Here is a 26,403-nt window from a genome sequence, read left to right as displayed (position 1 = left end):
CCAGATGACACCTTAAATATAAAATGTGTCAACTAGGAATTAACTTGTTATAGAAGTGGACTAGGTTCACATGAAAAAAATTTTAGGATTCTGATTCAAAAGCCTAAAAAATAAAAAAAGGTAAACGTTTTTTGTTTTTAAATCAGAAAAAAGTTCTGACTTAGATTTAAAATTCTGACAATCACAATTTTTTCTCCATTCGCAGAAATTTTAATTTATCAAACATGTATTATCATTGATGACTAAATTGATAGATTCAAGCCAGGACTTACAGTACTTCCATCATTCTGCTTTTGGCATTAATTTAATTCAAGAATCCATGATTTGGAATAACTCGGACATTATTTCACAAACAAGAAGTCTTTCAGATGGTGAACCAGAGTGTGAAGGCTTGTAACTGTATGTGAGAACCACATCCAAATGAAGCAGTGGCCAAAGCATTAGCTGGAGTAGTTAACTATTTGGTAATACAGTAACTACCTATATTCAGCAACAGTAGAAAGTCAGAACTCTTTCCTGTGTTAACACAAACTGATGTGGGGGATCATAACTCAATCCGTCAGGAATACAGAGAGGTGCAGTCTCATGCCACATTTAACTCACACCAGTTTCCCACTCTGTTGTGTTCATGTTCATGTTTTGTTGTGTTACATTAGACTTATCAATGCGCCCTTACAAATTACATTCTCATTTAAAACTAAAATGCACTTAAAGCTAAAAATATAAAGATTCCTTCTCATTGTAAGCTTCCCTTTGCCATGGTTTCAATGTGTGTTTAATGTGTGTTACAATATATGTTTTAAGACCAGAGAAATTGTCCCTAGTTGGTACAGATTAAAAAAAACTACAGTAAGATTTCCATTTTAGGGTGAAATTCATCAAGTTGCCGTAAACAGGCTGCAAAAGAACAGTAATGTTGACTGAATAAATAAGTGACCTTTTCCTCAGAAGCTCCCTTTGTTAAGTTGTTTTCACAGTTTGTTTCTGCCATCCCTAACTGGCCAACAAAGTCAGCCACTGCCAGTTTTAAGAATAATGTATGAGTCCAGTTTCAATGCTGTCTGGTTTCGAGCCTGACTAGGACCAGCATCACTGATCTGTGTTGTCAAGCGTGTCTATTTGTGTTAGCTTTCATCTGTAACCACATCTGACAGCAGTCAAAAAGTTTCTACAGACTCATGTTTTCTCCTAACACAACACTTACAGTATAAAATCTACCAAATCCTCACTGTATTTTCTGCAGTCCAAGGATCATCTTGTCCTCTTCCAGCTGGTTTGTGATGAAGACCTGGTTTCCTGCCATCTATTTGACACATTTTCTGTACCACATGTGCTGCTTCTCTCTCTCTCTCTCTCTCTCTCTCTCTCTCTCTCTCTCTCTCTCTCTCTCTCTCTCTCTCTCTCTCTCTCTCTCTCTCTCTCTCTTTCTGTCTCTCTCTCTCTCTCTCTCTCTCTCTGTCTCTGTCTCTCTCTCTCTCTCTCTCACACACACACACACACACACACACACACACACACACACACACACACACACTGTGTCTCTCACTGTGCTGCCACAGTACAAGTAAGTCAGACTTAAAAGAAAACACGCACGTGTCATGGAGAGCGACTGGGAATAAAATCGAGGCCACTGGGCCAGCGCTGGCGGCATTCATTCCATCTCATATTAATGAAATTCTACAGGCAAACCTGCTGGGACACTGAGCTCAATTAAAATCCTTAATCTGAGTGAAGTGTGTGTAGCAAAAAGGACATCAGCTCAATACTACCCATCAACCAATTTAGTTCACTGAGATTCATAACATGGTCAGTATTTCATACTACGCAGATTAGGTGGACTTGTTGCTTTGATTAGCACAAAAAAGTCTCCCAATTGTTGTGTGTGTGTGTGTGTGTGTGTGTGTGTGTGTGTGTGTGTGTGTGTGTGTGTGTGTGTGTGTGTGTGTGTGTGTGTGTGTGTGTGTGTGTGTCTGCTTGTCTGTTTGCCTGTCTGTCTGTGTATCTAACTCAATCTATAAGGCTGAAGGTACACGTTGTTGCCTGTGAACCTGTTGCCCTCATGTTAGATTTTTATGACATCTTCTCATCAGACTTAAATGGTATTGATCTTCAGCTGTGTGTGTGTGTGCACTCACACACCTACAGCATGTGTGTGATAGTCAGCATCATGTCATCATTTTGTCAAGGATATTGGCTTTCTATTTTTGCCCCAGTCGGCTGTTTTTCTCACAGGCTATGGATTTGCTAAAATTCTTTCTCTTCAGAAAGATGAATAACACCACTGGGTGGGAGTTGGGAGTGATTCATTAACCATCTGGCACAAATACAGACACACAGGAGTAGAAAGGCCTACTTAAGTTTCTGTCCTTTTAGCATTTAATGTATGTTAATGAACACTCAGTAACTAAAAAAATGTGATTTTATCAGCACTAACTTTAGTGAAAAATGTTTGTCACAAAGGTTTTGTTTTTTCCATAGATTAGATGAGACAATGATGGAATGAGAGCAGGGACATGGAAAGATAAGTAGGATCAAATCAGTACTTCGGGCAAAAGAGACAACACAAAAATAAAGTTCAAGAAATTGACATTTTTCAAAAATCTCTCCTTTTTAAAAAATATTTTTGCTTAAAAATAGAAGAAAAATAATGCAAACCTTATTTTATCTTAATAAATGTCATATTCATCAGGTAGTGCATATAGCAGTTTAGTTTCCTGTCCTACAGCAGCGACTCTATTGGAGAGCAGAATTGTGGGAATGTGACAGCAACCAAAATATTGTGAATTTTTCCTGGAAGGGCAAAGCCATTGAAAAGTCTTGTAGGGACCTGTAGTGATCCGTACATGCAAATCTGTCTTCTGATGGTGGTAAAGCTGTGAAAGCATTTCACAGTATCATTTGGTGAAGCAAATGATTGAAGGTCTTGGAGCTGATGAATCTCAGCCCCTTCTTTAATTTTAAATAGATGTGAAACCTGGTGTGACTCAAAATATTTATGCAAATCAGAGCACATTCTGTTTGGATTAATTTCTTAAATTGACATCACACCAGACACCTTTTTTTAATAATATTTAGATAAATCTGATGTGAAAATAGAAAATATTTTTTTGGCTTACTAAATCGAAGAGATCTTAATAACCTGTTGTTCCCTAGAACAGTAAAAGGCCACACTTAGTTTTCTTCAACTAAAATAAGATCAATATTCCCATAAATTTACAGTGGTATGAAAAAGTTTGGGCACCTCTGAAAGTTTTTAGTTTTCCAGATTTTCCTTCATAAATCACTGGTTGTTTGGATCAACAATTCCAATTCTTCTTCTTCTCCTTTCGGCTTTTCCCTTCAGGAGTTGCCACAGCTAATCAGTTGCCTCCATCTAACCCTGTCTTCCGCATCCTCTTCTCTCACACCAACTACCTTAATGCCCCCTTTCACGACATTCATAAACCTCATCTTTGGTCTTCCTCTAGGCGTCCTGCCTGGCAGTTCAAAACTCAACATCCTTCTACCAATATATTCACTATTTCTCCCCCGGAAATGTCCAAACCATCTCAGTCTGGCCTCTCTGACTTTATCTCCAAAACCTCTAACATGTGCTGTCCCTCTAATGTACTCATTCCTGATCCTATCCGTCCCGGTCACTCCCAGAGAGAAGCTTGTTAGGGTCCAACCTAGCATACAAGTTATTATAAGCCCCTTGTTTGGCCTTTGCTACCTCTACTTTCACCTTACGCTGCATATCCCTGTACTCCTGTCTACTGTCATCCTACATACAACCATCCTATGTTGTTTGGCTACACCCTCGGCTACCACTACTTTGCACTCACTGATCTCCTTCAGATTACACCATCTATACAAGATTTAGTCTACCTGTGTGTTCATAGCTCCATTCTTACAGGTCACTCTATCTTCCTGCCTTTCTGGAAGAAATTATTCACTATAGCCATTTCCATCCTTTTTGCAAAGTCAACCACCATCTGTCCTTCTGCATTTCTCTCCTGGATACCAAACTTGCCCATCACCTCTTCCTCACTTCTGTCTCCTGCACGTCCATTGAAGTCTGCACCAATGACAACTCTCAATTTTTGGTATGCTCCGCATCACTTCATGAAAGTCCAACCAGAATTTATCCTTCTCCTTCTGCTCACATCCTACTTGTGGAGCATACCCACTAACATTGAATATCACACCTTTGATTTGTAGCTTCAGACTCATCACTCTATCTGACACTCTTTTTACCTCCAGGACATTCCTAACTCCTCCTGCAAGATAAGTCCTACTCTATTTCTCTTCCTATCTACACCATGATAGAACAGCTTGAACCCTGCTCCTAAACTTCTAGCCTTGCTACCTTTCCACCTAGCCACATAGTATGTCTACATTCCTCCTTTGCATCATGTCAAACCTTTTCCTGCCATGGTTCCAACATTCAATGTCCCTACTCTCAGCCGTATAGTCTTGACGTTCCACTTCTCTCTCTTCCTACGGACACACTTTCCTCCTCCCCCTCTTCGACCAACAGTAGTCCAATTTCCACCGGCACCCTGTAGGTGGACAGCACCGATGACGGTCGTTGTTAACCCAGGCCTCGACCGATTTTGTATGGAAGTCAGACATTTGATTCGCATGCTTGATTTGGCAAAAGTTTTACTTCGGATTCCCTTCCTGACACAGCCATCTGTATTGGTGAATAAGATGCCCTTCTGACACAACCCTCTGGATTGGTGAATACGTTGTTTTTTTTTTAATGTAACCCAAGTTCAACAGAGCTGCTTTAATGTGGTTGTTACTTGAATGGTTTATTTTTCCCTAGATTTAATTCAACACCATGAATTTATTGATGCATTATGTATGTCAACTGCACATTAGCATATGCAGAGCAGTGCTGAAAAGGTGAGCAATGTGATGCCGATGATTGCTGTAGTTTTTAGTGGTGTTCTTAGTGTAGGTGGAGGTGTGTGGGAGAGGCATTCTGCATTTTGTGCATGTAATGAATTCAGCCTCTCCACAGACCAATGTGATACAATATTGTGCAACAGTGCTTCACTTTATCATCTAGCGAGGAAGAGGTTTACCTCTTATTGTGCACATTAACTCACAAGGTTAACAGAGTTGAATCTGTGGGGAGGGGGTTGAAAGGGTTGTGACTGACCTGTGGGTTTTTGGCTGGGTCCAAATTTAAAATCAGATTTTTCAGACCAATGTACAAATATATCTCAGGCGATGCCCGACATACAACCTAGGACCAGTTTTGAAATGGAGAAAGGTTTTCTCACATTCATATTTGATATGTGAATGTCAACAAATTATCGATTCCTCTACTACCAGTTGTGTCAATAAAACTGTTTCTGCAGCAATATCATTAAAAATTAGAATACATCACCGCTTTGAAGTGAAATGTAATAAGAATAAGATTGCCTTTATTTGTTCTGTAGTGGGAAAATTTGCAATACAAGCCAAAGAAAAGCACAAACAACGGCTTCTGTGAGTGTGTGGAGATTATTCCCAGGAGTTGCCACAAACATTTTGCAAACATTTTGTTTAATATTCAAGGTGGTCTCCACTGAATTATTTTACTCCAAGTACAGCTTTGAAGAAGCAGTGCTGCCGCCTGCCTCTTCTTGCCATGTTTGGTTGAAGGTTATGTCCACAGGCTCCCACTGCTCAGTTACCACTCTGTCTCAGCATCTCTCACTCCATTATCTCTTTGTTTCACTCATTCCCCTGCTCCATAAAGCATTTGCCTCTTTTAAAAGAGAATTTAAGGTAATTTTCATTTGCTGACGTGCCTCTATCTGATCTAAGGATGCTACATTCTCTCAACGTGATCCATTTTTTGATTATACTCTTGCAGATTTTATAACTCATTAATTCTGCACATGTTTTTAGCATGAACACCACAATCGGACGGTTAGCTTTTGCTTCTTTAGAATTTGTTCCATTAGAACCTCACCATCAGGTTTATCCAAAGTACCATCAACGTGTCCTCACTCATTCACTCGTTCATTTTGTCTCTTTCCCTCCCACTCCCAACAGGAGAGATTCTGCTTGGGCGTGCATTTGAGTTTCAACCATGTGCTTCTTACCCCCTCTCTCTCACTCTCTCTCACTCTCTCTCTCTCTTGTTCTCTCTCTCTCACACATACACACACACACATTCAAATACAGTATACACACTTCCCCACATTTTCCATCACTGGCCAGATATTATGAGTTTGTATATTTGTGTCTCTGTGGACAGAGGGAGGAAATAATTTTTACTTCTAACAGCTTGTTTATTATCAGTGATTATGGACCCTCATATGAGGGAATGGTATGAGGTTTGGACTACATGGTAACAAATTGGCTCGGTTGACATCGAGTTACAATTTGTACTCAGCTTGGTATTGTTTGTAGGGTTTTTGCTGCATCACTGTTTGTGAAAACATAGTGTCTTTCTTGTTAAGACAAACAACACCTAGTTGTGCCATAGCCAAAAGCAGCCTTCGGACTTGATGTCTGGTATGTGCAGTTGATGGTTAGAAATCACCTTCCTGCTCCTGATGCTGTTTTTCAGTGTTTGTGTGTGGGTGGAGGGACATCAGTGTGTGTGCGGGGGCAGATGTGAGTAGAGATGCCTGCCAGGTGTGTGTGGCTGCGAATTCTTTCTCTCCCCACACAAGCCTGTCGCAGTAACGAATTGAATGTGTCACTGCATAACAATTTGCCTTTGATTCGATTCACTAAAAAGACCCTGGAGCTGTGTCCATTTTTGTGGATCTTATACCTATTTTTGTCTCAAGTTTAAGAACATTTATCACAAGAAAGGGACGAGGGGGTTGGCAGATATCTTTCTGGCAAATTTTCCAAAGACATTTTCTGTTTATCTGCCTAATAGTCCTATTGTGAGAAATACCTCTGAATTAGTTATATTTTCTTCTGTGTGTGTGTTTTATCAGGATCTTGGCGACCGCCGGGGCCCACATGAACATCCCAGTTGACCTTCGGACACTGAGGGCTGTACGAGTGTTAAGACCTCTCAAACTCGTCTCTGGGATTCCAAGTGAGTCTTTTTCTGACGTCTAGACCCCCATTGCAAAGGCCAAAAAGAGTTAATTCTGCAAGGTTTAAGATTATTGTGTTTATAGAATTTGTAGGATCAAATTTCTATAACATGATGTCTGTGGTCATTTTAAGCATAAATCCATTAATTTTATCAGTAGTACTGCTATTTTCTGATGAAGCTACTTCAGCCCTGCTTCAAAAAACATGTTTATTTGTCAACTTATGAAGTTCTGTGTAAAATACTGCTTAAAAAAGGTTTAAAAATTACAATGTACAACATGTGGAAAAGTATATATGTTGTAGTTATTTCTGTTTGTAAGAGATTTTGTTTGCTAAGTCTATAAAAATAAGATTACATTGCGTTTAATGATCCTGAGGAACTAAAGAGCTATTACTGTTTTAAGAAGTAGTCTGGTAACTGCCTTAGAGAGGTACAAATGGCACATGTGATTATGCTGATAATGCAATTAACATACAATTTAAAATGGTATATAATCTATACAGCCTATAAGTGCATTGAGATAGCCTTGCATTCTTGTGTGGAATTTTTTTTTCTCTGTGTATATTCTAAGGCCTGCAGATTGTCTTGAAGTCCATCATGAAGGCCATGATTCCACTACTCCAAATCGGCCTTCTCTTGTTCTTTGCCATCCTCATGTTTGCCATCATCGGCCTGGAGTTCTATAGCGGGAAGCTTCACCACACCTGCCTGCCATCTGTCGACATCCTCGGTATGGCCAGCACACACCGCTGACACTCACCTGCCATTTTAAGAAGAAGGACACTCCATGCACCACGCCAAAATTTTCTTTTCTAATAGTTGTTTAATGTTTTACCAGTGTGAAAGCAAAATATTTAAACATGAGAAGAAACACTCTTGCTTTGCTTTTATCAACATTATCATCCTTCAATTGCACTTAAGTAATATTTTCTGATGAGCTTCCAGTTGAGTAAAAGAGGATATTTGGTTGACTGTCATACCCTCAAGGGTGTGGACACCTTTCATGAGGTGCTCTTGTGTGTGTGTGTGTGTGTGTGTGTGTGTGTGTGTGTGTGTGTGTGTGTGTGTGTGTGTGTGTGTGTGTGTGTGTGTGTGTGTGTGTTTGTGTATGTACACACACTAAAATAAATTACCTGTGCTGACAGATTATTGTCATCCTTTGTTTTTGCTTATTTGTGGTTGGCTTTATCAGCAGGTGCATCAAATGTGTGACTTAGTCATTGTTCTAAAACTGTCCGTGTGAAAATCTTTGTTTGAGGCCCTGATGTTTTCATGGATTGATAGCAGCGAGCTCAGGGGTATTATCAGTTATTTCTGTTGAATTTCACTTCTGCCTAATTAGTGAACAACAACTCTCTAATCACAAGGCACAACACAGTATTTACTGTCACAGACCAACACAAAGAAATCTGAAATGATAATTATGTCTGTCCTTACATCCTCTAACAGTTCTAACAGTTTCAAAGGACTCTTGTGCAAACAGGAACTTTACATTAAACCATGTCATACTTAAACAAATATATGTATCAGTGAATGGCTACATTACCAGAAAGCTTTGCCCATGCATGCAGCTTTGAAATAGACTTTATCACAGAACAGACAACTTGTAGCTTTTAAGGGGCACCGTATAACAAACGATTGGAAATAGCATTATGTAAATGAGGTTATAATTGCTTCTGTTATAGATACAAGGAAATGTAACGAATGAAACGGAGTAAATTTCCTATTGAACTAAACAATACTAGTCACAGAGAACAGAGTGGCTGATGTTTGCATCAGTGATGTGTAATGCTGCCCAGTGTAAAATACAGCATATTACATGAACTAGAGAGAAAATCCAGATATCAAAGACCTTAGCACTTATTAGTCGTCTTCTTCTTCTTCTTCTTCCACTTCTTCTTCTTCACAGAAAATGAGACTGTTGACTCTTCAGAGTTGGCATTTGCCTGTGGAGTGAGGAAGTGTCCAGAAAGGTACGACTGTAATGACACCTGGATCGGTCCCAACGACGGTATCACACAGTTCGACAACATCCTGTTTGCTGTACTCACCGTCTTCCAGTGCATCACCATGGAGGGATGGACGGCTGTTCTCTACAACGTAAGATAAACAGATTGCTTCTGCAGACATAAATCAGCTGTTTATTTGCGGTAAATGTATTATAATGAATGACTGTGAATGGGTTTCAGACCAATGATGCCTTGGGTCTCACATGGAACTGGTTGTACTTCATCCCTCTCATCATTATTGGCTCATTCTTTGTGCTGAACCTAGTTTTGGGCGTCCTATCTGGGTAAGTGAGGCACTTTCAACCTCAGTGACTCTGCTTCCTATACTGTATGTGCCATGATGGCAGTTTTTAACACTTCCTTTCTCAGAGAATTTGCCAAGGAGAGGGAGAGGGTGGAGAACCGACGGGCTTTCATGAAGCTTCGCCGTCAGCAGCAGGTGGAACGAGAGCTGAATGGATACCGAGCCTGGATAGACAGAGCAGGTACTGAACAGCAGAACAACTTCACATCTGCAGACACACACAAATTATTTAGTTATCTATCTTTATCTTTAGTTAATTATCTTTCACAGGATATGATAAATGAAATCAATAATAATTTCTCTGACGTCTTTCTTAAACCTACTAAGAAAATTGGTATATGCAAAGAAATTTTTCCTCGAGTCTGTTCTTCAAATTTTTGTAAAAATATTTACAAGCATTGGTTTACCAAAGCATGTAGTGATGCTAGAGCTGATTACTTTAAATGTAAAAATAGATAAAGTAACCTTAGAATCTTTTGTTAAAGATTCTAAGGTTACTCAAATTATAGAATTTTAAATGTAATTTACTGTATGTTTTGAACCGTGCTTTAAGTTACTCCCTGTCGATGATCAAAATATTCTGGTTAAATTCCGTTCCATTAATCATTCACTCCCTATAGCTAAACGGTACTTACATAGTGACTACATCGATTCATCCTGTCCTCTTTGTCTTGACAGTTGTGTTGACAAATTTCATTATATCTTGTCCTGCCCTGCTTTTGATCATCTCAGAAAACCTCTAATTAAACCGTCCAATAAAAAAGCTCTAGTAAACCTTGTTAAATTTATTTAAAAAGTTATGTATATTTTAGGAAATAACTTGCCCTCCATTCCTATTGTTATCTGTCATAGTAATTAATGTTTTCAAATATTTTTTTTCTTGTCACATTGTGCCATAGGTGTTGTATTTTTGCCATAGATTGACTTTTGTTTTTATAACAAACAGCTCAAATTCTTCATAAGTTCTCTTATACCCCGATAGGGGTCTCTTGTGGGAAATAGTCATTGTCATCTTCATTGAAGGATACAATTTGAGAGCAGGTATTGTCTACTACTGTTGAGTGAACCTGTAATCTCTTAACTCCATCTACTCCTCAACTGCATATAAATTCAACTCACGATTGTTGCTTTCAGTCCTAGTGTTTGAAGTGTGAAGCAAAAAATATAAATAATTTTGATAAAAATGGAACGGCTCTGGATAGGTTTGAACCTACATTGTTTAATTTAAGTGACCAATACAAGCTAAGCACGCAACACAAGAGCAGCTGTGTTAAAATGAAATGTTCTCTTACTTTGGGAAATATGATTTCCTCTCTTTGTGAGTGTCTGATCTGGAAGTTAATGCCACTTGTGGAGCTAGGTGTCAGTCCACTCAAGTGAAAAAAGAGTCCGACACAAAATCCCTGGTGAAGTTGACATAACACATCATGTATTTTTGTAGAGAAAGAACAAGATGTTAAGTGTTAATCAGTTTGATCAAATTTTTAAATGTCATGGTAGGCAACTCTGATTACCTTCGGCCAGTGATGTGCTTGTAGTTAACTGTCACTTATTCTGTGGCTGAGGAAGAGGAATCCTCGGCCGAATCCCTTGGATCACCAGCGCCCCCTATCTTGAGGCAGGAGAACTGCGTGCCTCACTTTGTGCCTTTTCCCAGTGGTTTCAGGACCGCTCAACTCAAGAAAGACGTTACACACATGCAGTTGTTGACAATAAAACACTGTAGATTATATACATTAACTAAATTATCGAAATTTATTTCATGAAGCAAATGTGTTTGAACATTTACTAGCGACGTATAGAGGGATAACGTTACGGTCTCACTGCATAGCATGCCGGCACAGTCATTGTGCAATCCATGGTGAGGCTCAGCTGGCTGGTGCCTCACTGATGGTCTCTTCTCTGTATTTCAGCAGTAAATGTGAAAATTCATCAATTTTGAGTAAAAATAACCTAAAATTGGTGACGTTAAACAGAATATAACGATATAATTCACATCACTGGATAAATATAACCATTTAATTTATTTCTTTCATTTTCCATTTCTGTCTTTTATGATGGTAGGTGAGGCCTCCCCTGACTGCACGTCACTGCCTTCAGCTAGCATAGACCTATGCAGTCTTTTTGCTAAGCTAAGCTAACTGGCTGCTTTAATAATTTAAGCATTGTGCAACCTTCTCTGTTTCCCAGAATATCAAATTACTCCTTCAATTTCAGCACAAACTGAATTTCATTGCTATACAGTGAAACAGTTTTTAGATATACGGATGCAGTTACACTCAACCAATGCTTTAACTTTAGGTCTATTTTAACCTTGTTTTGTAAAGGACTCTCGTGGACTTACAGTAATGTAGCTGTGTTGAGTTGCACACATTGCTTGTCCCCCACGCAAGTAGAGGGTGAGAAAAAGGTGATACTGAGTCACTGACTAAAAATTGTGTGCATGTGTGTTTACATGCATGTGCGTGCGAGAGAGCTGCAGCGCATAATAATGTGTGCATAGATGTGGGTGAGTGTGGGAAGAGAGCCAGATATGGAGAAATGTAAGAGATGGAATGTTTTTTTTTTACAAAGAAGGTGGTGTTATTTACATTTACATTCGTTTGACATCAGTGCCTACAAATGTTTGGAGAGATAAGTAATAGAAAGATATTCTGTTTGTTTCTGTGTCTCCGCTGTAATGAAAACTCTTTCAATAACCCCACTGCTTTTATTGTATTACAGAGGAGGTGATGCTTGCAGAGGAAAATAAAAATTCAGGGAGATCGGCATTAGATGGTGAGTTCAGACAATTGGGACATATCTGTGTCTTTTGTTTGTGGATTTATGAATATTATGTTATAATGGCCATTGAGAATCCTGTCTGAATCCTATTTAATCACCTCTGATAACCATAACAGAGCTAATGAAGAAAATTAAAAGGTATACTGTACTTTGATTATCCCCTCGGAAATTATTTTTTACACTCAATATATTAATCTATTTCATAAATGTGTATATATGTACAGGCACTAGCACACACACACACACACACACACACACACACACACACACACACACACACACACACACACACACACACACACACACACACAAACGGTCTGCAGGTAAGCGAATAGGGGAGAGGATGATGGCAGAGTGCCGGGCAGCTCCTTTTTGGTGCGCCCAATGAACAACTTGTTTGGGGATGGTGACTTGCTCAGGGGCACCTCAGCAGTGCACCGGAGGTGAACTGTCACCTCTCCAACTACCAGTTCACACTCCTTCCAAACATTTTGGTCCTTGGGCTGATCTTGACCTGGCCACCTTCCGGTCCCTAATCCAAGACCTAGTGGACTGAGCTACTGCCGCCCCGAAATGTTTGTTCTATCACCTAAAACACCTTTCAGACATGAACCTCATTAAGATACAATGAAGTATTGTCCTCTTGAGTCTCTTTTACAGAAACGTTCTGACAGAAATCTGCAGGGATATGTATTATGTTTCCCCTTATGAGTACTGGCATATCATTTAGCACTTAATTATCAATGCTTGTGATAAAGAGTTTATTTGAAGCACAAAACTATTGGAATCCATTCATTTTTAGTTGATCATGAGATTTTTATGTGTTATATATTTATATACTTGCTCTCATGAAAACTTCATGAATGTATTCCCTCAAACTGCTTCTTGTGCAGCTATGTACATAATAGGGAGTTCAATGAAGTATGAACTTCCCCTAATAGATAGTAACAAAAGAATAGTTTGCAGCATAACATAATTAGTCCTCCTCATGGACAATATTTATGGATAAACCATGACATTAACATTTACAAAACTAAACAATAAAATCCAATCACTGTTGCCCAGCAATTACGACTTAACATTTGATACATAGTCTCATAGTCTGTTTTATTTTAAGTGCTATGACTAAGGATACATTGGCACTTCCAGTCCACAGAAAAGTGTGTAAATGACCAGAGAAGTTCCCCATATTTTTCAGTTCTGTTTTAAATGTTTACAATTCATTAATTCATTATTTTAGTGCTAAAGAGAGCAAGTAAGAAGACTGGTGCCCGGAGAGGAGCACCGATGGATGAAAAGTTCACCGACATGTCTACAGCTAGTGAGTAAAGATGTTTACTTTTATAGTCTGGTCAGTTATCAGCATGTTTCAGCCGTGTCACCCCTTCCGTACCCTCCAGGCTTGGACATCTCTGCATCACTTCTGTGTTTTCCTTTCTTTATTCTTCTCAGGCATGTCACGATCAAGGATGAATTTCCGCAGTGGCCGTCGTGGCCCCGCTGCCTACCTACGGCGTAAAGAGCGCATGTTACGCATTTCCATTCGTCGCATGGTGAAGACGGATACTTTCTACCTAATGGTGCTGAGCCTCGTGGCCCTCAACACCATCTGTGTGGCCATCGTCCACCACAAGCAGCCCGACTGGCTGACCATTTTCCTCTGTGAGTTCTGCTTATACGTTATTTAACCATCTCTTTCTTCATGTCATGCCTCATGAATTCTTTGTTTTTGGCAAATGACTGCCACTCTCTGCTCTAATTTAACTGTTTTCTCATCTAGACTATGCAGAGTTTGTGTTTCTGGGACTGTTCTTGGCTGAGATGTTTTTGAAGATGTATGGTCTGGGTTTCCGACTCTATTTTCATTCTTCTTTCAACTGCTTTGACTGCGGGGTGAGGTTTTCATGTCTGATTCTGAATTGCAACCCAAAAAAGAAAATGAAAACGGATTTAATCTTTTCTATTTCATGACATTATAGAAGAATTTAAAGGTAAAATTAATAGTTGATCAATATAGAACTGAGGAGATATTAACAATAAAATGAACAAAATGTCCACAATGGGTTTATTCACTCCAAATTAAAACTTTTTTCCAGTGTTTGCTGATAAAATTGAACCAATTTGCGGTTTGGTATCATTTGCAGGTGATTGTTGGCAGTATCTTTGAAGTCGTTTGGGGCTTCTTTAGACCTGGCATGTCATTTGGGATAAGCGTGCTGAGGGCACTGAGACTTCTAAGAATTTTTAAGATCACCAAGTAAGCAGGAAAACATGATAAGAAACAAACTAAATTATGCCTGAATAGCATTACATTTTACTGTATTAATTGCATTTACAGAGCTTTTTATAGAAAAGCTCTAAACAATTAATGCTTGATTTCTCTCCGTTAGATACTGGGCTTCCCTCAGAAACTTGGTTGTGTCCCTCATGAGCTCCATGAAGTCCATCATCAGCCTACTTTTTCTTCTCTTTCTCTTCATTGTGGTGTTTGCTCTGCTGGGGATGCAACTGTTTGGAGGAAGGTAAGGAAAGCCTCTAATCACTGACAATTCTTTCTTCTTCATATTTTCTGTTCTAGATTCTTGTCGTGTCAGTTGTCACAGAGAATTTAAACCTGCATATCTGTTCATGCCGCGAGCTACACAGCAGTTTCTTTCAATGGAGCATAGAGGAAATTACATATTTGGATTAAAATAGCTCTGCATCCTCCACCTCTTCATATTCTTCCTTGGTCACATTTGAACTTGCTTTGTATCTACCTTCCCTCTAGGTTCATCTTTGAAGATTACACTCCCACCAACTTTGACACATTTCCAGCTGCCATCATGACAGTGTTTCAGGTTTGGCTCCCACAGATCCCCTCGTTCCTCCTGCTGTCCATGATACATTGCACCCAAGGATATTTCTCACCCCAGGCGTAGATTAAACAACTCTGCTCACTCGCTCGCCACCCCCTGCCTCCGCTTCCATCCCACACATCCATGCACAACACATTTATGAACATATGAATATCAGTAAAACATGAATATCAGTAAAACAAGTCCACATCAGCTCTGCCGAAAATCAGCTACATTTGTGAAAGAGCACATTCATTATTTATCCTGATGCTAGTTTAATAGCACATCTTGAACTAATTCTGCAGACAGGGAATGTGTCTTCTGTTTGAAACAAATATAAACTGTGCAGTTGTATCTGCTAAATATTATGTGGATCTCCACAGATTTTGACTGGTGAGGACTGGAATGAGGTGATGTATAATGGGATTCGCTCACAGGGTGGAGTGCAGTATGGAATGTGGTCATCGATCTACTTCATAGTGCTCACCCTGTTTGGAAACTGTATCCTTATTGACTCTTCAATACTGATTATAAAACTGTCATTCACAAGAGGACCGGTACCTTTAAGACAAGGTGGCATAGTGGTTAGCACTTTTGCTTCACAGCAAGAAAGTCATGGGTTCAAACCCCAGTATTCCTAACATGGTCTTTCGGTGTAGGGTTTGCATGTTGTCTCCATGTCTGAATGAGTTTTCTCCAGGTATTCTGGTTTCCCCCCCATCATGACGAGCATGCTATTAAGGAACATTAGGTTCCTTAAACGTACTGGCTAGCGCACTACGTTTAAGGATCCTAGTGTTCTTTCTTTATGTCTGTCTGTCTGTCTGTCTTTCTTTCTTGGTGCATGCTGGGAAAGGGCGTGGGAGGAACTGAGAGGAGAGTGTGGCGTCTTTGTGCATTTTTCATTCTATTTTTCATGTTTATTCACTTTTTTGCTCATATAGTTTAATCACAGTTGGGTTTGACAGTTTGTGGGTGTTTTGGGGGGATAAGGGAGTAATCTGGCAGCCCACAGGGGCGTTGTGTCGGTGAGCTCCGGGTTCGAGAGTCTGACACGTCGGCATGCCATTAAACTGCGGCTGCTTTTGGAAGAGGTTGGCTTAGCTGTGGGAGAGAAGGTCAGGTACGGAAGCCTCCCGAATGGTGGTGTGTTGGTGATATTCCTTGACAGCGTTGAATAGGTGAACCGGGTAGTGTGGTGTGGTGTGGTGTGGTGTGGTGTGGTAATTCAGAACACCTTTACCCCCATCCTCACCCTGGTGAACCCCGCTAAGAAGGTGATTTTATCAAATGCAACGGGATCCTGGAGAAGGATACGGTCAACTCCTGTCTCCTATTAAAATGATCCCGCTCAGCTGCAAGAGTCCCCACTTGAAACATGTTCTGATCGTCCCTGAAAAGACTGATGAAGAGCTGAACATCGCACTCGTGTTCAGAGTGGACAACTTTGACTACACAGTTCATGTCACGACTGATAGCATGAAGACATGGTAAAAAAGTTGCTCAGGAAATAAATACAAAGACACCGATTTATACAAGCAGCTCTGACAGTGAGAATGAAAGCAGCATGAAAGAAGCCGTAAATGAAAAATATGATTTACAAAAGATTAAAAAAGTCCTGCATGACACAAAAGCTCTAAGGGTTAAAGTGTAAAATTTCTTTCCTGACCTCAACATGTTTTTAGATCGTATCCGTTTTTATTTAAAGAAGCCAGAAGGAAGTGAACAATCCGTTTTTACTGAGCAAGAAGTTTTTAGATTGAAGAAATTAATGGAAAAATTAAAAAGTGCAATTGTGATTAATGAATAGTTGGTTTTAATTTTTGTCTGCCTTTTCAAATCTCTGTTTTAAATACTTGTTTGTATTTAGCTCCATTTGTTACATGTGCCGTTTTAAACCAGGCACACTGAACATTAATGGAGTGAGGGACATGGACAAAAGAGCTTTGTTTTGGCTTGATAAATGTAAAAAAAGTTAAATGTTTAATTTGTCTAGGAAGCGCACAGTACTGTGGAAAATGAAGTTAATTGGAAGTGAGAATGGCACGGAGAAATATATTTTAGCAACAAAACCAACACCAGGGGTGGAGTGGGGATTTTATTTTCTTGTGCTTTTAAACCTTGGTCTGTTTTAGTTTTAAAAGTATGAGCAATGGTTGAAAGGAAGACGTTGGGTTTAATCGGTATGTATGCTCCAACTGTAGGCACAGATAGAGTGGCTTTTTTCAGAATTTTCAATAATGAAATTCAGAAATGCAGCAGAGGTGAGTACCTGTTTTTTAGGAGGGGATTGTATGAAAACCTAATTTTTGACAGGAATCACAAGGAGCCTCATGCTGCATCGAACCAGAAACTGAAAGATTTTATAAAATCAAATGAACTGGCTGACGTGTGGTGAAAATGTAATGGCACACGTCAACAGTACACATGGGTAGGCTGCAGAGAGAACACACTATCCATGTCACGATTATACAGATTTTATTGTTTTTCCAACCATTTTAATCTTTTTAAGAACTGTTCCATATTGCCAGCTGGTTTTACGGATCACACTCTTGTATAGTGTTGTGTTTTTATTGATAACATAAAAGCTAGAAGTGCTTTCTAGCATTTTAATACAACACTTTTATCTGACTGATGTTTTAAAACAGCTTTTATTGCTTTTTGGAATAGTTTTGAAAAACAAAAAAGGTATTTTAGCTCTCTGCAGCAATGGTGGGATGTAGGCAAAAGCCAAATTAAGAGCCTGTGTCTACAGTACACTCAGAATGTCTCCAATGACTTGGTCAGATCTATCAGAGATCTGGACAAACACGTGGCAGAACTGCAGACTTTAGCAGAGTCCACAGGAGAAAGAGGGCGCATTACGCCCCTCGTGGGCATGCCCGCGAGGGGCGCCATGGTATGCAGTAAGTGCAATAACATTGCTCTCATGGACGCTCCCTGGCACTTTTTCTTTGGGCTGGAGAAGAAAAACGGAGAGAGGAGGTTGATCCACTCTTTGTGATGGTACTGTGCTGCAGGACAGCGCAGAAAACGGTGGAAACGCTGCAGGTTTCTATGAAGAACTGCTTCATTCTGAGTACACTGAGAAACCTGAAACATTGTCAACATTTCTCTCTGGTCTGCCAAAGGTGTCCGCAGACAGTAACGACTGCTTAGATGCTGACATCACCCTGCAGGAGCTGTCTGTGGCCCTGAAGGGGATGAAACCTGGCAAGTCTCCTGGCCTTTATAAAGAATTCTGGGCAGTGATTGGCGAGGACCTGCTCTCCGTGCTCAGGGAAGGCGTGATGACAAATCGGTTGCTCCTGAGCTGTAGGAGGGCAGTCCTTGCGCTCCTGCTGACAAAAGGAGACTTTTTTTGGAGACTTGCAGGACATCAAGAACTGGCGGCCGGTGTTCCTCCTCTGCACAGAGGAGCTCTTCTCCAAGGTCTTGGCCAATAGGCCAAGAAAAGTGATGGAGTAGGTTGTTCATGTGGACCAGACGTATTGTGTACCGGGCAGGCTTTTGATAGAATTCTGGGCAGTGATTGGTGGAAAAAGTTGTGAAATAATTTGTCTTGATTTAGTTTTTTTACATCACAAAAACCTAGCATTTGAACAGGGGTGTGTAGACTTTTTATATCTACCGTAGGACATCCACATCCAGCCAAAGATGCAGCAGCTAGTGTCCCTCTTCACACTTATATCAATGTTATGTAAAAGAACCAGGTCACAGGATAGCGCCCCAAAAATGCAGCAAATGGATGTTAAATTTGAAATATTTTAGTGCAACTTGTCAGTCTTGTCCATACAAAGTATTACCTAAATGAAGCCAAATAAACACAGATGGCCTCCCACAGCTTGGTGCATTTGATCTTAACTGTGTGATGACAGACACACTGCTAAACGTCTTTTTGGCCATTGCTGTGGATAATCTGGCCAACGCACAGGAACTAACAAAGGTTTGTGCTATTTTTAAGGCTTGGCTAATAAAATATTATTTTATGTATTTATACATGCACACATTAAATGTGTGTTTTAATGAAATATTCAATGGATTTATGCAGTTCTGCTGTTACTCTTCAGGATGAAGAGGAGGAAGAGGAGTTCTTCAATCAAAGATATGCCAGAGGGAGAGACGGCCTGATTTCTGAGTAAGTTTATTTCAACACCTCATACAAAACAGAACTTCCTGGAATGAGTTGTCATTGAACATTTTGAGTGTTGCTATGTTCCTGAGTGGAAATCTCATCTCCACTTCAGCAGCTCAGATTAGGAAATTTAGTTCAGTCGGAAACTACTGCATAATGCTTGGAAGTCTCTTCAGCTCACTCAAAATACGGTGTGAGTGAGAAGCACGAGTACTGTTGTAGTCCTGAATTTGACCATCATTTTTCTAATTAATGAAAACCAATATTTTATAAGTCGCTCTGAGAGCCTATTACATCAGCTGCACACTCAATGCCAGGTTACAAAGGCATGCTTAAAGCATTGATGACATAATTCTGAATGTTTATGAATGTGTCTGTTTCCAAAGCATGACCACTTGCAGACTGCTGCAGCATGACTGAAGCTTCTTCTATTATTTTCCTGGCCTGTGATTGGTCAGGAGCAACCTCTCCTGATGATGGGTGTGATTGGTGCTCAGTTGCTTCTGCTTTCATTGACCTAGTGACTTTCCCACAGGTCTAATGATTCAGTAGGTCAGGAGGAGAAGGAGGGCAGAGGATATTTTTTAAGATGTTGTGAAGAGTGGAAAGATGTGATATGTCTGTCTATAGGGAGGAAACACAGTTCAGAGTGTCAGATACTCAGTCACACCACTATGGCCATGGAGCTGCTGTTGGGGGATAGTGTAACAACAAGTCCACTGATGCTGAAGAAAAATCTGAATGCACTTCTGAGAGACATTAAGTGTCTCATTCAGACCACTAACCTGGCTTTATTCGGACTAATTCAGCATGCTTTACATTATTATTATTATTATTATTATTATTATTATTATTATTATTATTATTATTATATTTTTTTTATTAGTTATGATGATGATGATGATGATGATAACAACAACAACAGCAAATCAATAGTTTACCAGGAGTTATGTGTAGCTTTACTCGTCATACCAGGACAATATAAAATTTTATCTCGATTTATTCATCAAAGAGATTTATGATTGATTGTTTTTCATGTCATCATCAAGTAATAATAAAGTGTATTAGAAATGTGGTGGATTTTTTTTGGGAATAAGAAAATGGTGAAATTAACTGCGTTTTAAGGTAGAGGTTTTACTTTTCTGTAGCAACTGTTCAATTTCTGAATAATGACAGTTCCCAAAATAACTGATCGCACCACCAAGAAGGTGTTTTTAACACATATTTTCCTTGCATCTTGCAAAAATAACCTGAATGAAAAACTAAGTGCCCACTGAAAAGAATTAGCCAACTTATTTCAAGTGTTGCAGGAGTCGGTTCATCAGAAGGTTTATGGTTCAAACCCTAGCACCTGCAGTCCACGTGTCAAAGTAGCCTTGAGCATGATGCTAATAGGCAGAGAAGATTTCACTACAATGTACTTTATAATTACAGTATAGGTGACAAAACTTCTTGTAAAGGCCTTAAAAATAAAAGCATGCAATAATGATAACACTAGATTTACAATATAATTTCCAATAATGATGTGTGGGACAAAAAATAGACTCCAAACAACTCCACAAAGTGTAATGAAAGGCCAATAATTACTTGATGATGATGTATTGATCACTGACTGGTGACACTGAATGTATCATTTGTCTGTTACATATTTAAATGTTGTACCTGTATTTGAAAGTCTTGTTTGTGCTGCAGCTTCCCAGGTGCTGATTTTGATGTGTATTACAGTGTTTTTCTGGTTCCATCATGTTGTCTTGTTTTTATGCCTGTTTTGTGGCACTGACCAAAATGTGACATTCCTTTAGCTTCAGATCAATTTTATTCTTTTAAGATAAATCAGTAATAGTAATTAATGTAACAGGACCATAAAGATAATGATTTGAAACTAATGTTAATTCCCTCCAAATCTGTATTACACATTTTGTGCTGTGTCACGACCAATGTTCTGTGTATGTTGTAAAACACTAATGTCTTGTTTTCAAAAATCACTCATTGGTTACATGGACAGCAAAAGAATCTGAATATCAGTAAGTATAATCAAATGCCTTTCTGTTTCAAAGATTTCCTCCCTTCAGTTTTCCTGCTCAATTGTTGAGATTATTTTCTAGACATTCCCACTGTTTGTACTTAAATCCTGCACTTTACCTGTTTTGTTATGGTGTTTTTTTCTCTCCTCTCCTTTGTTTTGGTTTGCTCTTTACCTCCAGGTATCTTTTTTTGAATGTATTTGTATTTTTTCACATTCTTATCACATTTTTGTGTGTTAATAATTAACATTTCAACTTCACAGAAAAGGTTTGTCCTTTTCTTGCAACTTTAATTTAATTTGAAGATTTTTATCATACCTGGTATGCAAGCTATGACTTGATGTTTTCTGTGACCAATTCCTTAACTTTGTACAGTAGCTACTGCTGCCCTGTGCTGATATAGAATATTTTATGGTTGTCAGTGGGAGGAGAAGACCCTACCTGTACAGGAAACGAGCCATTCATAGAGGGCGACCAAACTTTCCCGATGAACCGGAGGGTGCAGCAGGAGCTGCGGATGAGCAGCCCCTCAATGGCTCAAATGCCTTCTCCAACCGTCGTGAGAGGAGGAGAAAGGTAAACATGTCAGTGTGGGAGCAGAGAGCCAACCAGCTACGCAAACGCCGCCAGATGGCAAGCAGAGAGGAGCTGTTTGGCAGCCCCACAGAGGAGAACATGGAAACACCCACCTCCACCCACCACCCCACCACCCTCTCCCCAAGGGCCAGCCCAGCTCAGCTGCCGGATTCGCCCATGTCTGTGGGGATTCTACTCCCTGAACCTCCAATGTCTGTCTCCATTCCCATCCCTGATCCTCTAGTGGCTGAGTCTCTGGTCAACCTAAGTGAAGAGAAAACTAGTGGAGCTAATCACCGGACTACAAGTGGGGGCAGGCACAGGATTGCCCGCAAGTATAGACCCAGTCAAGGGAATGACGATGGGGCACGACATAGACGGCACCGGCACCGTGAAGCTCGCCCTGAAGCCAAGAGTCTGGACTGTACCCAGTCGCCACACGAAGTGCTGGATATCAGGCGGTCACTCAGCCAGGAAAGGAAGGTTCTGGATGAGACGGAGGAGAAAGACGGAGAGGAGAAAGAGAAGGCAGAGGGAGAAGGAGAGGCAATCCAAGATGACTGTGGAACATGCGTCATTAACCCATATGGAGAAGTTGGAGACTGTACAAGGTAAGAGATTTCTCAAGATGGATGATAATTTTATGTTTCTACCCTTGAACATTTTCATTTTTCTCCTTGTGTGATCTTTTGTGGTAAAAAATTAATTTCATTGCTCTGCACTTACTTCCCGTGAAAGACAATTGCACTCTGTTCTTTGGTCTAATCCTGGCACTAGCAGAGGGCCCTTTGTTGCACGATTAATGGATTCTTTATCCAATGCATAGAGGAAAATTTTATGATATTTTACTGATTGGGACAGAAGGGGCATTTGAGCATCAGCTTTGAGACAATTTGAAATAACACTTGATGAAGAGGCTAGATCAATGGTTCTCAACCTGGGTTCGATCGAACCCTAGGGGTTCGGTGAGTCGGTCTCAGGGGTTCGGCAGAGACGGAGGTCAAGACAAAACACCCGACACGATGTGGGTCGGGTGTTTTTGCCGAACATACACAACCACTGTGTACGTTTGACACATCGTGTCAATTTGTGATGACACACCCCCTTTAGCCATCACTGGCTGCAGGTGATCACGCTACATCGATTAGCCTACATGTGCTACATGGGATTTTGTGCACTCAGTAGTCGATTTTTGCCTGTCACAATGGTACGTCATCTGATTGCTTTCTTAATATTTTAGTTCATAGTAACTATGTTGAGCAAAAAAAAGAAAGTGGTCCGGCGAAAATGTGCAACGTGAATTTACATGTACTGTATAACAAAATGTGGTGGGAGTCAACGTTCTGCATGATTTGCAATGTCAAGTTGAGCAACTCTAGTCTTGCACTGGCAAAAATAAAGAAACACTTCCTTAAGCCACATGGAAAACAAAAGATACAGACTTTGCTATGAAAATGACGTCAGAGTAGCACTTGCCGAGGTGAAGCCACGCATATCTGAACTGGTCTCTCAATAACAATAGAAGTGACACTGATTTGCAGGTAGGTCATTTCATGTGAGTTCATGCACCGTCTTGGTTTTGTTCTTTGAAAAAGGTAACATTAATGCACAATTCATTAAAAACACCAGTAAAACATATAGTTTTGTCTTAAATTTAGGAAAAAATTTTTTTTACCAAAGAACAGTTCCGTGAGTGAGCATATGAAACCGGCAGGGTTCGGTACCTCCAACAAGGTTAAGAAACACTGATCTAGATGAAAAGCCAAGGTATTTTAAATGACAACAAATCACCTGATGGGATCATGACATTGTAGATTTGCATATTTTGCTTATTTTCTTTCTAAATAGTTGTTGCGATAGTCAAAAGTGGATCAGAGTTGATCAGTTTTGTAGGCAAATTTTGACCTTCGTTGCATTTCTTAGCAATCTTTCTTCCTGTTCCTAGCCTGCATCTTCAGATATTTCCTGTCTAATGTTGCACTGAGTTAGTGATCTTCTCCTTCCGCACTTCAGAGCTACTTTGCCCGGTGCTGACATTCCTGATCCTCCTCAGTGTGAGCAGCTGCTTGATTGTGACTGGTCTGAGCAGGATGGAGGTGGGCACATGGACCAGTGTGAGTCCTTATGCCCAAACGTCTCAGTGGAGTCAGCCTTAGAAGCCACGGAGTTCACTGGGAGGACTGTGGAGTCTGAAACCCGGCCAATGTCCATCAAACGTAACAAGTCCAACCTGGAGGGAAGCGTTGAGATTGAAATGTCTGCACAACCTCTGCTGGATCTCACCCCAGTGACAGGTAGAATTATACCACTTCTGCCTACAGTCACGCTTACTGTGCTTCATGTAGTGGCATATAGCATCAGTATCGCTCTGGTTCACCTTGTGTAGGTGTTTCTGACATTGATAAGAGTGCCACTCTTGCAGTTTCTGATGAAACCGTTATTCCGGTGAGTCACATGGTTCTTTCTTCGTCATAGCTGTTCACGTACTGCTAAAGCATCTTGTCCCCATCTCTTGAATGTCTGTCTGGGGTTTAGTGAAGAGTAAGGAGTTGGAGGGTTGCAATCCTGACCAGGAAGATGAGGAGACAGAGGAGGAGGAACCTCCAGCTCCTCCGAAACGTGTTGCTCCAGATAGCATGTTCATCTTCAAGGCCTCCAACCCGTAAGATGCTATGCAATCTATTAAATCCCTTGAGAACTAGCTGCTGTCTAATTTTGTTTACCCTGTCATCATCTAATAATCAATATCTTCTTCAATTTGCAGGATTAGGAGGATTTGTCACTACATTGTCACTCTACGTTACTTTGAGATGACAATCCTCCTCGTGATTGTTGCCAGCAGCATAGCATTGGCTGCTGAGGACCCAGTAGCCACAAATTCAGAGAGAAATAAGGTGAGATCAGAATGCATGTTCCAGCATTAATCCATTGTTACATTCACCGTAAATAGCCATCAAAAAGGTCTTAGAGCAATGAAACTTTGGGGAGGGAAAAGGAGATGCTCAGAACTTGATTTTATGTATATAGCTCACTAACTGATAAAAAGTTTTTGTAAAATGCTAATTATTTTAATGCAGGCAAGTGAAATAAACTTCAACAGAAGATTATACATCTAACAGGATGTGTGTACCAATTTACAATAGTGTAATTACAATGCAGAATGTCAGAATGTTTGCTCTTTACAAAATTATAAAGAGTAAAAATGAAAAATCAACATCACACTAGAGCGATCTGTCCCAGGCTAGTGTCAAAAGTGACCAAAATAAGGACAGTCTAGGCCACATGTGTCCAAACAAAGGCCCAAGTGCCAAATATGGCCAGCCACGTCATTTTTTGTGGCCCGTGAGAGCATAGAGTGTCTAAAAAAGGAGTGTCTAAAAATAAATAAACAGGTCAAAAGCATGCTTGAAACAGGAAAACTACATTTCCCACAATGCAGTAATTAAGCCCGTTTTAACTGTGACAACAATGTTTTGAACAAAGTTAATGTCCTAACTTGTATTTAATGTTATTTTTCTTTATTCACTTTGATAGTTAAGTCCTTGATTGATGGAGTTATGTGGGTTTCATAACCTGACAATTAAAAGAACAGAGCAATAAGCAAACATTTTTGTGCAACTGTAATGTTTGTTTGGGGTTTGTGGGAATAGTGGTATGTTGCTGACATCCAAAAGTCTCCAAACAGGTCGTGAAGTCTTTGGTAAGAGGCAGATCGATTTTGTCCAGGTGGATGTTGAAATCATCCAGCAGTACAGTATTATGTTTGGTGAGAGAGAGGGTAGGTGGGTGAGGAAAGCAGTAAAGTCATTTTAAAAGTCACAGTTCGGTTTAGGGGGGCGGTAGACCATGGCAATGATGGTTGGGGTGGGACCAGACAACTCACAAACCGTGGATTCAAACAAGCTGAAGGCTGGTACGGACACAGGCGAAACTTTCCACTCCTTGCGGTAAATTATCGCGAGACTTCGCGATACAGTAGGTTTATTGTATGAGTTGTAATTTAAAGTAAGTAGATGACATTTTTAAATAAATTCATTACAGGTACAGAGAAAAATGTTCCTTGAAGCGTCATAATTCTCAGCAGGTTTTTAATGTGTTGCGTGTCAACTCTGGAGAGTTTGTTCCCAAACCTACCCCGGATTTTGTACATATTGTGTAATTCCCTTTTAGCATAAAATGAAAAATTTCATACAAATGATCACTGTTAAATTATAAATATAGGTAGTTTGCATATGAGATGCACAAGGTATGCATTTTAAAACATTTTTTATACTTTTGTAGAAAGCAATTTTTTTTTGTTTCTGAATAATCCAGGTCCTCCGTTATTTTGACTATGTCTTCACTGGAGTCTTCACATTTGAGATGATCATAAAGGTGAGAAACAAAGACATTTTCTCCACACTGACAACGTCACAACAAACTTTTAAAGAATACAACCTACTTCAGAAGCACCTAGACTTAATCCGTGCCTGTGTGGGCACATGTTTGTCCTTCAGATGATAGACCAGGGTCTCATTCTGCATGATGGCTCTTACTTCCGAGACATGTGGAACATTCTTGACTTCATCGTGGTGGTGGGAGCTCTGATTGCCTTTGCTCTAACGTGAGTCACTGCATGCTACTGCCTGTTGGTGGCCGATGACTAAGTCCCTGAAACAAATGATTTTCTGAATATAGAGTGTTGTTATTAAA

At 40.0% G+C, this 26,403-nt stretch overlaps 1 protein-coding gene across 1 annotated transcript in view; it reads left to right on the top strand.

Moving 5' to 3' along the window:
- Positions 1–26,403, top strand: part of LOC137611871 (voltage-dependent R-type calcium channel subunit alpha-1E-like) — a 55,152-nt gene that overhangs the window by 7,105 nt on the left and 21,644 nt on the right. The window contains exons 3-23 of the mRNA XM_068340010.1: positions 6,936–7,039; positions 7,614–7,772; positions 8,952–9,142; positions 9,232–9,335; positions 9,421–9,536; positions 12,080–12,133; positions 13,380–13,460; positions 13,592–13,801; positions 13,920–14,032; positions 14,284–14,396; positions 14,530–14,661; positions 14,910–14,979; positions 15,360–15,477; positions 18,855–18,922; positions 19,047–19,114; positions 21,558–22,322; positions 23,725–24,005; positions 24,247–24,373; positions 24,476–24,605; positions 26,026–26,085; positions 26,208–26,314. Of these exons, the coding sequence (XP_068196111.1) occupies positions 6,936–7,039; positions 7,614–7,772; positions 8,952–9,142; positions 9,232–9,335; positions 9,421–9,536; positions 12,080–12,133; positions 13,380–13,460; positions 13,592–13,801; positions 13,920–14,032; positions 14,284–14,396; positions 14,530–14,661; positions 14,910–14,979; positions 15,360–15,477; positions 18,855–18,922; positions 19,047–19,114; positions 21,558–22,322; positions 23,725–24,005; positions 24,247–24,373; positions 24,476–24,605; positions 26,026–26,085; positions 26,208–26,314 (3,171 nt within the window). The remainder of the gene's footprint in view (positions 1–6,935; positions 7,040–7,613; positions 7,773–8,951; positions 9,143–9,231; positions 9,336–9,420; positions 9,537–12,079; positions 12,134–13,379; positions 13,461–13,591; positions 13,802–13,919; positions 14,033–14,283; positions 14,397–14,529; positions 14,662–14,909; positions 14,980–15,359; positions 15,478–18,854; positions 18,923–19,046; positions 19,115–21,557; positions 22,323–23,724; positions 24,006–24,246; positions 24,374–24,475; positions 24,606–26,025; positions 26,086–26,207; positions 26,315–26,403) is intronic.

Source organism: Antennarius striatus, chromosome 18, assembly GCF_040054535.1.
Source record: "Antennarius striatus isolate MH-2024 chromosome 18, ASM4005453v1, whole genome shotgun sequence".
Lineage (NCBI taxonomy): Eukaryota > Metazoa > Chordata > Actinopteri > Lophiiformes > Antennariidae > Antennarius > Antennarius striatus.
Note: the sequence above shows the minus strand (reverse complement) of the source record. Positions and strands in the feature narration are given on the sequence as shown.